This window comes from Saimiri boliviensis, chromosome 14, assembly GCF_048565385.1.
Source record: "Saimiri boliviensis isolate mSaiBol1 chromosome 14, mSaiBol1.pri, whole genome shotgun sequence".
Taxonomy (NCBI): domain Eukaryota; kingdom Metazoa; phylum Chordata; class Mammalia; order Primates; family Cebidae; genus Saimiri; species Saimiri boliviensis.
Window position 1 is genome coordinate 46,911,104 of NC_133462.1, and position 12,755 is coordinate 46,923,858.

General features: G+C 47.4%; 1 protein-coding gene and 1 non-coding gene across 3 annotated transcripts in view; both read right to left on the reverse strand.

The window, feature by feature from the left end:
* Positions 1-700: 700 nt before the first annotated feature.
* MFSD4A (major facilitator superfamily domain containing 4A) overlaps positions 701-12,755 on the reverse strand; it is a 33,397-nt gene continuing 21,342 nt past the window's right edge. For both annotated transcript variants that reach the window (XM_039466502.2, XM_039466501.2), the window contains 4 exons: positions 9,620-9,767; positions 4,592-4,662; positions 3,211-3,331; positions 701-2,058 (listed from right to left, as the gene is read on the reverse strand). In XM_039466502.2, the coding sequence (XP_039322436.1) occupies positions 2,003-2,058; positions 3,211-3,331; positions 4,592-4,662; positions 9,620-9,767 (396 nt within the window). In that variant the 3' untranslated portion in view covers positions 701-2,002. The remainder of the gene's footprint in view (positions 2,059-3,210; positions 3,332-4,591; positions 4,663-9,619; positions 9,768-12,755) is intronic.
* Positions 7,238-7,344, reverse strand: LOC120362857 (U6 spliceosomal RNA). The gene has a single exon (XR_005578655.2). It is a non-coding gene; the product is annotated as a U6 spliceosomal RNA (small nuclear RNA).

Consider the following 12,755-nt stretch of genomic DNA (forward strand, 5'->3'; position numbering starts at 1 on the left):
AGCCATTGATTCTTCTTTCTAAATCTGTATAAAAAGGATGTTTTCTTGAAAAATACAACTGCTTTTTCGCTGCCCAGGTCAGTGAGTCACTATGGTCAGACTGCGTTTAAATTAGACTGGCATCTAATACTTTGGAGTATTTACAAACATAATTAAAACTATGCTCCTAGACCAGCAGCTTTTGAAAAAAGTTGGATCTACTTAACTTGCAATCAGTATGTACCAAACATATGAATAATTCCAAAGATGCTTATGAGGAGGTTTTAAAAGTTACTAACATGTATTAAGCAGTTTCTGTGTCAGGCATATTGTGAGTGCTTTATACAAAGTCACTTAATTTCAAAATTCCTTTGAGGTAGGGAAGGTACTTTTAGAAATCCCATTTTACATGTGGAAAAGTGAGATTGGAAGATCCTCAGTAACCTGCCCAGGGCCACACAGCTAGAAGCTGAGCCAGTGCTTGAGTCGGCTTTCTCTTGCCAGCCAGATTCTCAGCAGTCAGCTGTGGTGGTCACAGCTGGCTGACTGGACCAGGAAGAATGTTTTAGTGTCAGGTGTGTGAACCACAGCAGTTGGGACAGGTTACTGAGAACCATGATCACCTAGTTTTTAATTGATACATGTACATTTGTATATACATAGAGAAAGTGCAGGCAAAACCATTATACAGTTACTGTAACAGCCATTTGCTCCTGCCAGCAGTCTGAGGACTGAGCCCTGTCTAAGCTGGCAAGTTTGTATTCTTGTATCACTACAGGATTTGCTCTGGACAGGAGCTGTAACTCCTTGACAAATACTGCTTCAGTCTGCTGCACGTTTGAATCGTTCAGTAGGCCCAGCTTTTTGTGAAAGAAAAGGCCTTGTCATGGCATAAAGAGTTTTTTTTCCCTCTATAAAAGGTGTAACATTTTTATTAGGTATTTTCAGGAATTCTTAGTGCTATTTCTATACCTTTTATATGCTAGTCAGTGTCAGCAGAGAAAAACGGAACATCCGTCTCATTCTCCCGGGCGATTTCTGGATCAGTTAGCCTTGATTACTAGCGATGGTATGCTGGTAAATGTTTAATTAACAGTGGGCTCTGCAGCTTTTGCCAGTGTTCATGGTAATACTCCTACTTGGCTGATTTCAAGCTACCAACATGCTGTCACCAAGAGTGGGGCTGGGACAAGGTGCACAATAGCACACCATCATATATAGTAATTCCACCACACAGGTACCATGGACATAAATTACCTCAAGAGCATCAAGATAAAATTAGGAAGTGATAAGCTTTGAATATTTCTTACCTTTGTTTTAAATGTAATTTATTTAATTATGTTTGTGTGATTTAATTTTTAATAATGGCTGCATTTAATAACCAGCTGTCAAAATGAAAATTTTACAATCAGCTTTTCGAAGCTGGTATGAGCTAGCTCAGCATACCACTAAATTAGTGTACCGAAGAGAGCAAGATTCAGCTTTTCCTTTTGGTGTTTGAGAATATAGATAAGCTATTGATGTCTGCAGCAGGAATTTAAGGGACTTTAGATTATTAAGTGAAAAGCACATAAATCCTTTAAGCATGCCAGGTAATAACTTGCAGCTTATTTTGCTTAAAATATATCTTCCTATATCAATGATCATGGAGGTTTACAATTTCAACCTATTTTTACAAACTTTGATGAAGAATGATCTCAAACCCAGAGGATGGCCCATGCGTGAGGCAACAAATGGAGTGAAGTCTGTGGCTGTCTCCTTCCTTCCCATCTGGGTATCTGGACAGCTCTTACCAACAGTCTGAACCAGGGAAGAAGGTAACTTGAGAAGCCAGGTAAACTTCTAATGATTTTGACCAGGTACCAAGCCTCAATTTAATCTCCTTTACCCAACCAAGTTTTAGTGGAGAAGACTTGAACAGTGATTGAGAGAGCGCCTGCACCACCACTGAGCTTTCTGAAACAGCGTGGTTGTGCTGGTGATCAAGAGGCTGAACGTCGTCTTTTGCCTCCTTCACCCAGTTTTACCTCTGGTAGGACTCAGCGTTTTCCATTCCAATTGATCTGTCTTGGGTAGGAACTACAAAAGAAAAACAAACAGGTAGCATGTTTCAGCAGTTCTGATGAGCTGCAGCGATGATTCATTCTGAGAGCTTACCGAGGCTGTTTGTTTCTCTGCCATTCTGCGGCTCTAGAGGGAGCAAAGTGAAAAAGTCAGATCCACTAGTTCTGGCGAACAGTGGAGGCCGTTCCTTGAGACTGCTGTCTAGGGCTTGGGGAATGCGTCTGTCTCCCATGAATAAGGAAACCATTAAGTGTTATTCATTTAATATTCAGCAAATATTAATTGAACGTAGGTCTGAAATGAAACCCTGCACTGCGTGCCGAGCTGGACAGCAACCAGTAATGCTATCCCAGAAGTGAGGCTGTAGTTAGTGCTATTTTGGGGGCCGCCTTTCCTTCTGGGCCTTTGTACTGAGTGTTTAGAGGGTGGATATGCTCACCCACTGAGAGTGGATGGTGGATGCCTGTTCCTTTAGTCTTTTTGTGACTATTTTCCTTTTTATAGAGAGGACAAAGTCTCTGCCGGGGCGCCCCCTCTCAAGAACTGGCTCTGCACACAGCTGATGCAGTCCCTGGGCACTTTGAAAGCAGTAGACATAAGAGCAGGTGAGGGCTCAGAGTTAGGAAAACAGCTTTGGGACTCTCCCTGCCTGGGGTCTCTAGAAGGGAGACTATTCTTAGGAGTATCTCTGCCCTGAAGGAGCCTTTCTTTGCCACTTGGCCTGAAGGACTTCTTTTTGAAAAAAGATCTGGACTAGAATCAAAATCCTGAACTGCGAAGAGATGGCCAATTAGGCCGTTGGGCTGAGTTCCAGCCAAGGAGTCGGGCTCTGCCTTTCAGCGCCCTGCACAGGCTGGAAAGAGATTCTTGGCTCATGGTTCTGTGGCATGGTGGGATGCAGGAAGCCAAGTTCACAATCCATGCCCCTCTGCTAATGGAGAAACCATGAGTCAGCCAACCCAGCTCTCGCCTATCTTAAGAGTCCAGCACAGACAATTGTATGGAAAGCAGGAAGAGGGGGAAAGGAAGCTGTAGAAAAATAAACATTTCCTTGCATTTTACTTGGAACAGAGTAGCGTTTCTGGCACGTTAAGATCCATAGCATCTCCCCCGTCCTCCCCCTGCTCTGTTTTCCTCCTCTTGTGTAGAAACGGATTCTTTCCTTACCTGATGGGAGTCCAGGATGTATCCTGTGGAAAAACAGGAGCAAGATATAGAAGGTAAAAGCCAAGCAACCAAAGATCACGCCACAGACCAGGAAACTATAGCTGCCCTGAGCCTGGAATATCTGCCAAAGGGGAAAACACAGAGAGATAGACCATTAAAACTTCACGTGGAAGGTGTATTGGAAGAAGCAGGCTTCTCCATCCTTGGCTGGTTTTTCGGTCAGGTTGAGGCCCGTCACACCAAGAGATGGAATCATGGGGAGGAGGGAGGCCTTGGCCTTATTTCAAGGTTATATGTCTGGAGAAGGCAGAAGTCCTACTCAAAGGCAGGGGCTGGACCTGGTGACCCCCTGCAGTCCCTTGTGTTCTGGAGCCTTCTGACAATCTCTATCATCATTGAAACTCCAGTCATACTAGGCGTTTCTATACCCATAAGCCCTAACCAGAACTTTACAGAGGATATATTGTTTTAACCTTTTATTATGAAAACTTAAAATGTGTCCAAGTCGTATATGGAGCCCCAAGGAACCCATCACTCAGCTTTAGCAATCAGCACCATTCATCTGTGAGCTTCCACTTCTCTGCACTAGGTTACACCAAAGCAAGCCCCAGACATCACGTCATTTCAGTGGGGAGGGTATCATGAGATGCAGCTCTTCCCCTCCCTCCAGCAGGGCAAAGGAGGAGGAAAGGAGAATCGAGTCACGATGAGGGAGATTTTGGAAGCTGAAAGATCTAGACGTGAGGTCCTGTCAGTTACTGGAAGTGTGACTGACCTAGGGCACGTTGCTAAATTCATCTGAGTTTCAGTATCCTCTGTTGTAAACAGGGGAGTAATATCTACATTATAGTATTCAATAAAATGTTGAATGTTAGGTTTTATTTTTTTCTCCTAGTGAACAGATGAAACATGGGTAGATTTGAAGAGAACTGAAAGAGTTGGCCCTCGGTCAGGGCAGGAGTCGAGCAGGAAGCTGGGCCCTGCGCAGGGCTGCCAGAGGCTGCGAGAGGTGGGGTAGGGAGTGGTGGGTTCTGAAGGGATGGAAAAAGAACTCTCACTGCAGTTCCAACCCATCTCAGGCTCTGAAAGCTAAACAGCATTCCCATGGGCCCCCTCTGGCCCCGCTCCCAGACGTGGCTTGTGTTTGCTTTGGACTTTTCCATGCATCCGTTCACATCTCCAGATCCCACATACGGAGGCTCTGCTATCAGGGCCGGCTCAGAAACGGAAACAGGTAACACCGGCACAGGGAGCCCTGCTGGCTCTGCGGGAGACTCAGGAAAGGGACAGCTGGGGTGCAGAAGGCCGCTAGCTGCATCTTCTCACCTGTCAGAGGAGTGCTCCCCAAATGCTCCCCTCTCCCCTACAGGCCCCCACATACCGAACCAACCAGCATCTGCAGCACCATCTCACCAACTCCTGCCCCCGTCACCAGCACTGTGGTTGCACAGCCTGACAAAAAGAGAAGGTTCCGTTTGGTAAAAGCAAGTTAAAGAGACAGAAGTCAGAGCTACAATTCAGGTTGCTGGCCAGGCACAGTGGCGTATGCACTTTAGGAGTCGGAATTGGGAGGATCTCTTGAGGCCAGGAGTTCAAGACCAGTCTGGGCAACATCACAAGACTTGGTCTCTACAAAAAGTAAAATTTGTAAAACTTAGCCAGGCATGGTGGTGTGCATCTGTAGTCCCAGCTACTTGGGAGGCTAAGATGGGAGGATCCCTTGAGCCCAGGAGTTGGAGGCTGCAGTGAGCCATGATCGCACCAATGTACTCCAGCCTGGGTGAGAGTGAGACCCTGTCAAAAAAAAAAAAAAAAAAAAAAAAATCCAGGTTGCTTCTGGGAAACCTCTGGAAGATGCAAAAAGGACTACTTTGGGTTTCTCAGACATGAGCTTGTAACTTTGCTTTGGGAATGCTTAGGTCTTACTGTCATTTTGTCCCTTCCTTGTTCTGAAACCTTGAATTCCTCATCACTATCTCAGGGTAAATCCCAAATTGCTTAGCCCTGGCATTCAGAGCTCTTTCCAACCTGACTACTACCTACCTTTCTAGAAAGATTTCCTGATATCCTGAGGCCAGCCCTCTGGTGCAGGCAGACTGGTATCTTCGTTGTCCTGGCATTGCACTGACCAGCCACACACCCTGGTGAATATGGCAGCATGGTGCAGATCTTCAGAGCCCAAGCTTCAGAGTCAGACCTGGGTCCAAGCCTAGCTTGTCACCTCCTAGCCATGTGACCTGAGACAAGCTCTCTAACTTCTCTGGGCCTTGGTTTTCTTCTCTGTGAAATGAGCATCACACCTCCTTCACAGAGTTACTGTGTGGGTAACTCTGATGTAAGCTATGCCAAGAGCCTGGCATAGGACTGGCACACAGTCAACTCAAAACCAACCCAACTTTCTGCACAAGGCCTTCAGCACTGCCTTCAGGATGAAGACTAAGGGCTTCCATGCGGTTTGCAGGGCGCTTTAGACTCTGCCCCTGCTGACGGCTCAGGCTTCTCTTCCCCCTTCCCCCCTCCCCCTCCATACTCTCACCTCCAGGCTCCAACACACACCTCCACTCCCCACTGAACATTCCTCCTCATCTTTTCTGGTAAATTACCATCTTTTTTTTTTTTTTTTTTTTTTTTGAGACAGAGCCTTGCTCTGTCACCCTGGCTGGAGTACAGTGGCTTAGCCTCCCAAGAAGCTGGGATTATAGGCATGCACCACCACACCTGGCTAATTTTTCTATTTTTAGTAGAGATGAAGTTCTGCCATGTTGACTAGGCTGGTTCCCATTTATCTTTTAGGTCCTAGTTTAGACTTCTGTCAGTAATCTTCCTCTCTGGTCCCCATGCCTGGATGGGTTGCTCCTCCTTTGTGCTGTGACATCACACTGCACCCGCTCTCACCACACCATCTGTTGACCAGCCAACCGTTCCCACTAGGCTGGAAGCCCAGGAGAGGATGGCCTTGCCTTGTCATATAGATCACTGGCATAAACCAGTGTTTAGTAGCACAGCAGCTAACACATAGACACGATTTTTTTTTTTTAAATAAAACAGTTGTCATCACTGTCTACTCTGGACTTCACATTCCTTCTAGCTCTTTCAGTCTCACTTACGTTCAGACTTGTCTCTGTGCCTTTGCCCTCATCCTGCCCTACCCTGCCCAGGAATGCCTGTCCATTTTCCTCTTGCTTTTCTACATTCTGGGCCAGCTCACATCCAATCCCCTCTATGAAGCTACTTTTATTTAAATCAACACTGACCACTCACTCCCTTCTCTGAATTCTAGCGGCATCCAACTGTCTGTTCCACTCATGTGTTTAAAAAACTTTGAGGACCCCTGGCTTCTGTGCTAGCCACTGAGGATGGTCAGGTGAATTCTGAGGCAACAAGACCCTCCCTGAGTGCCTGTGAGCCAGCTTTGATGCCAAGTCAAGAGCTTTACATTTTTTCTGATGCACAAAGCAATCCTAAAACGAAAGTATTTGCATCCCCATTTTACAGGTGAGAAAACGGAGGATCAGAGACAGGAAGGAAGTGAAACTGCACAAGGTCATAAGGCCAGTAGCTCTGGAGGCAGGACTGACAGGTGTGCTGTTCCCTTCACAGCCCATGCTCTTACCCTGGTCCTTTACTGGGGTCATGTTATTTAGGAGAAGCAGATAACATAGGTACAAAAGTCTTGAGATGGGCAATCAAACACGAGGTGGGGGCAATGTCAAAGGCACAGAGGGGAGGCACACCTTTCCAGTGGGGATCAGAGAAGCTTCCTGGAGGGGGACACTTCCTTGAGTTGGGTCTGGAAGGAAGAGCAGGCAGATGAAGGGGTGAGATGGAGCAGGGAGGACGTTTCAGGCAGAGGGTTCACCACATGCCAAAGTAGGGAAGTGCAGAACAGTTTTTGTGCCATCAGCGAATAGCATGTAATTCCTGAGTAGGATGCAGGCTTGGAGGAGAAGCAGGGAGAGAGAAGGCTGGAGAGAGAGAGACGCTCCATAGGTAGATCTGGAGGTTGTGATCAGCTCTGTTTTCTGGGATTTTTTGGGAACACTTTACACATTTGGACGTCATCCTTGAACAGGGGCCAGGCTAATCGTCTCTGTGTTGGTCCAATTTTAGTACATGTGCTGCTGAAGTAAGCACAGCCCTGTTTTACAGTGTGGAGGGTGCCTTAATACGTGGCCCTCACCTCTGGCTGCACATGAGAATCACCCAGCAGCTCTGGACCAGTTGCATCAGACTCAGAGGTGAGGCGCAGTCACTGGGTTTTAGTACCAGAGCTCCAGGTGATTTTAACGTTCAGCCAGCTGGGTTAGATGGAGGCAAGACTGAAGACAAGAAGACAAGCCAAGACCCATCAAGGAAAGGGTGGCGGTGATTAGAACTTGGGAAAAGCTAGGTACCATTAACGAGTCCAAGCAGGTGAATGAAGACAAAGACCTTAAATTAGGCAGGGACAGTAAGAAATGAAGAGGGTGGAGCTGAGTGATCATTTGCAGGTAGAATCAATCAATATCACTTTTTTTCTTTTCTTTTTTCTTTTTTTTTTTTTTCTTTTTCTTTTTTTTTTTTTTTTTTTTTTTTGAGATAGAGTCTTGCTCTGTCACCCAGGCTGGGGTGCAATCTCGGCTCACTGCAACCTCTGTCTCAAGCGATTCTCCTGCCTCAACCTCCCAAGTAGCTCGGATTACAGGCACCTGCTACCATGTCAAGCTAATTGTTGTATTTTTAGTAGAGACAGGGTTTCACCATGTTGGCCAGACTGGTCTCAAATTCCTGACTTGAAGTCATCCACCTGCCCCAGCGTTCCAAAGTGCTGGGATTACAGGCGTGAGGCACTGTACCGGGCCTCACTTATCATTACTAAACTCTTAACATGTGTTGAGCACTTAAAACTCTGAGTTATACTGTGTGACATGTGATAGCTACCTTATTTCATTACTTCATTTACTCCCTTGAAGCTTGGAGACTAATGGGTGAGGGAGGAGCCTGAGGGCTCCTGGGCCCTCATGTGTGGGAGCTGGGTGCATGGCTGTCCTGTCCCTAGAACGAGCTGCAGGGAGAAGCTGTGTATCCCTGGGCATGTCCTGTGGGACCTCGCATGATGTCCTGAGTAGCAGAAAGATGGGAGAGTGATGGGTTGGCTGGATGATGACTGGCTGATATATTTTCTGCCCTCATAGTTTTCACCATGGCCAGGATCTCTTCAGAGTCACGATTCAATGGAATTTATGCCAGGTGTGCCCTGATTTGGGGGTGTTTCTCAGATGATGCGTAGTACCCCCTCTCAGAAGAGCCAGAAGCCGAAGAAACTCAGATACACTTGATTTGCTCATTCATTCTCTCACAGGAATTGTCTTCTAAATTACAAACATGAAACAGCGCAGAGAATGGTCTCGAGCTGGAAAGGATCTGGGAGGAAATGATCTGCTGAAGGGGTTATTTTCAGCTACTTTCACTTACTGCTTTAAACTATGCTTTTATTGTTTGAGGTTTTTGCAGCAAGCACATACGACTTACATAATAAAAAAATTTCCATTTTGGAAAAACAAAAAGTGTGCAGGTTTATTGTAGAAAAGATTTTATTCCTAGTGACTGATGGTGATGTTATGTGCCAAAATTATCTGGGGCTTCTCTTTCGATTTCAAGGATCCAGGCTGCAGATAACAGCTGGGTGCAGCTCTAACTGCCCTGACTCTCCCCATACACCAACTTACCCCATTCCTCTCTAAAGAAACTGCACAGCTTAATGCACATCTAAAGTCTCCAGTGCGTCTCTGGTGATGTTCAAAACATAATTTTGTTAAATTAACTCATTAAAAAAGAGATCTTTGCTATAGGCCCTAGGGAGGCTAGGGGAAAGCAGAGGGCGATTAGTCGAGAGAATTAGAGATTTCTGACATCAAAGACGCCGTGTCACTCCTGAAACCAGATGCGGAGTCAGTGTTCTGCATCTCCATGTTTCTAACACCCACCACAACCACACGGCAGGCAGGTACTGTTCCTGAAAATTAGGTTACAAAATGCCTCTCCTATGCCGTAACTTCTCCCGTGCATCGCTTTTCTTGGAACTTGGCGTTTCCCGCACATGCATATCGCACAAAATGTCAATGTCAGCTGTAGGTCAGCAGACGTTACGATGGGGACAAAGCAGATGGAAAAAAGCAGCTTAACTGCTTCTCTGCTGCCTGCAATCCCATCATTACGGGAATCATTTTGAATGGAGGGAGCCCAGCGGGTCAGAACCATCCCCGCTGTGAGCCTGCCCCCGCCAAAGTCAGGAGGGGGGCATTCCGTTCTCCGGGGAGCTAGGGCAGCGTTCTCGCTGGGGGATGGTGCTGGCCTAGAAGAGACGGGGTGCAGAGGGAGGCGGCGGCACCCAGCGGGAGCGCGCCTCCTGGCTCGGGCCGGCCCTCACCTTTGTACCGCAGCGAGTCCTCGGTGTAGGCCAGCATGCTGGGGAAGGTGCTGCTGAGAAACAGGCCCAGGCTCGCCGTCCCCACGAACAGGAAGACGACGTTGTAGGAGAAAATAAGCAGCACTAGGAACGTCACCACCACGCCGACCTGTCGCGGCAGAGGTGGAGGCGGTTAGGAATTGCGAAAATCTGAGCATCGGTGGAGGGAGCTGCCAGGAGTCGGCGCCTCCAGGCTTGGCGGTGCCTCTCTGGCCCCTGGAGCCCAGCTCTGTGACCCGCGCGCCACCCCGTGGACCGGGCGGGAACCGCAGCGTTCCCCGGGACCTTGCTGACATCCAGAAGGAAGCCGGGGAAGGAGACCCCCCGCCTAGACATATTCCCACCTAGACATCTCTCCTAACAGCTACCGTACCTGCTGCGTAAGCGTTTGGCGACTGCCTGTCCCCAGGGTCTTATCTGTAACCACGGGAACTCCACTCAAGCCAATTTCATCAGCTCTCTCTGCCCTGCCAGCCCTGGGGGTAGGAGAGGCCCCTATTTCTTTGTGAGAAGCTGCTTCTCTTGTCCTAAAAGCCAGGAGTGCACAAACAGGAAGCCCTCAGATAGTAGGAGAGGAGGGGTGGTGGCTGCAGGGTCCCATTCTCTGGGAATCCTAGCCAACCTTCCAGGGAGAGGGCCAGAGGCTGCGGCAATCAGCTTGGTGCCCTCAGATTTGGCTCAGATTCCCATGGGCAGATGCTAACCTATGGCTGAAGACCCAGAAATCTTTCTTTTCTTTCCTTTTTTTTTTGTGTGTCTCACTCTGTCGCCCAGGCTGGAGTGCTCACTGCAGCCTCAACCTCCAGGGCTCGAGCGATCCACCCACCTCAGTCTCCCGGGTAGCCGGACTACAGGCGTGTGCCACCACACCTGCTAATTTTCTGTATTTTTAGTAGAGACAGGGTTTAGCCATGTTGCCCAGGCTGGTCTTGAACTCCTGGGCTCAAGCAATCCGCCTGCCTCAGCTTCTCAAAGTGTTGGGATTACAGGCGTGAGCCACCATGCCAAATCTTTCTAGTTCAGTAAAGGTCTCTGTCACACAGGCATATTTTTGTTAACATAACCGTATTTCTAAGTTCTTTAAACACGGTTTTATGTCTGCATTGAGTCATTTCTATGCAAGATGTATCTGGGAGTAAATCCAGGCAGCACAAGATTTGGGGTCAGAAGACCCAGGTGGAAGTCCTGATGATGTTTGTTACCAGCTGTGGAACCCGGAAGTAGCTGATGGCTCTGAGTCTTAACTTCCTAATCTGCAAAATGGGAATAGTTACAAAACCCATGCTAAAGAGTGGTGGTGAAAGAATATAAATGAAGGGGTCCTGTAAACTGTGGTGCTTCAGACAAATATCAGTCCTAGTGTTCCTCTGTGGGCTTTTCTTAGATGTCCCAGGAGATAAGGATCCTCTATAGCCACCTCAATGGCTTTGAGGTAAAAATCCCCTGGATGAGGACAATTGTTTCTAAAAAAAAAGGTAAGTACAGAATATAGAGCTATGCAAGCAATCTCATCCAGCTCCCAATGCCTCCACTTCTGGGCATACAGAAAGGAAAAGGCTTTCAGAGTCAGGATCCTGGGAGATCTGCTCCAACTGGAAAATCAAACCAGTGGTCCCCAGTCCTTGAGGCCTTTACTCTCCTCTAGCAGCCCTCCTTCGGTCTCTGCCACAGGAGCTGTTAGGTGGAAAGTGTTCTTGAGGCTCAGAGTCCTTACCCGGACAGATTTCCTGCCCTGGGGAGGGATCGGCCACAAAACAGTGGCTGAAGGAGAGAAACACATTCCCTTCACAATGGAAATGGAAACACAAAAGACTTCTTTCATGCAGTAAATATGAAAGTCATAGCATATCTATGGTTCCAAAGGTCATGTCTTTCTTTCTTTGGTGTGGAACACGGTCCCTGAGATCCATTTGTTCTTGCTTCCCCCTCTACTCACTCAATGTTGGGATGGCCCAGGGTTCTATTCTGGCCCTTCCGTATCCACGGTGCCCTGCTCCATGTTCACCTGCCCCTACAGCAGGAGGCTTATATCTATCCCTCTAGCCATGAGCTGTGTCCAGGACTGCGGACTTGCACCTAAAGCTGCCCCTTTGATACAGTCAGTTCCTGCATGACTAACCACGTGGCCCAAACAAGACTTTTCACTTCCTCTGCTAATCCTACTCCTGCCCACATCAAGTGAGAGCGTCCCCGTCACGCAGTTGCTCAAACCCTGTGTCTAAGTCCTTGATCCCTCCCACACCTGGGTCAGCAGCAAGTCCTGCCCACGCCACCTCAAAACACATGTTAGATCTTTGTATTGCTCCGATCCATCCAGACCACCCCCAACCCAGCCACCTCCCTCTTGCGCCTGAACTGCAATAACAGACAATCCATACTTGACTCTTGCCAGCTACAGTCTGTTCTTCTACACTAGAGTGCACTTGTAAAATGTAATGCAAGCCGGGCGCGATGGCTCATGCCTGTAATCTCAGCACTTTGGGAGGCTGACGCAGGTCACCTGAGGTCAGGAGTTTTTAGTATATTGACCAGCCTGGTCAACATGGTGAAACCCTGTCTGTACTAAATATACAAAAATTAGCCAGGCTGGTTAATTTTTGAATTGTGGTGGAGGGCACCTGTAATCTCAGCTACTCAGGAGGCTGCAGCAGGAGAATCGCTTGAACCCAGGAAGCGGAGGTTGCAGTGAGCCAAGATCACACCATTGCATTCCAGCCTGGGTGACAGAGTGAGACTCTGTCTAAAAACAAACAAACAAAAAAAACGCAATGCAAGTGGCTGGACATAGTCGCTTTGTATTTAATTCTAGCACTTTGGTAGGCTGAGGTAGGAAGGATCACTTGAGCCCAGGAGTTCGAGACCAGCCTGGGCAATATAGCAAAACCCTGTTTCCATAAAAAATAGTAAGTTTTAAAAATGCAATGCAAGCTATGTTAGATGGAAATGTGAAACATCATGGGACACCTGCATAAGTGTCATTTACTTCATAGCATGAATAAATGTATCTGAAATGCAAAAAAAAAAAAAAAAAAAAAAAAAAAAGAAAGAAAGAAAGAAAAAAATGCAATGCAGACCTGCTTAAAACCTATTAGCTTCC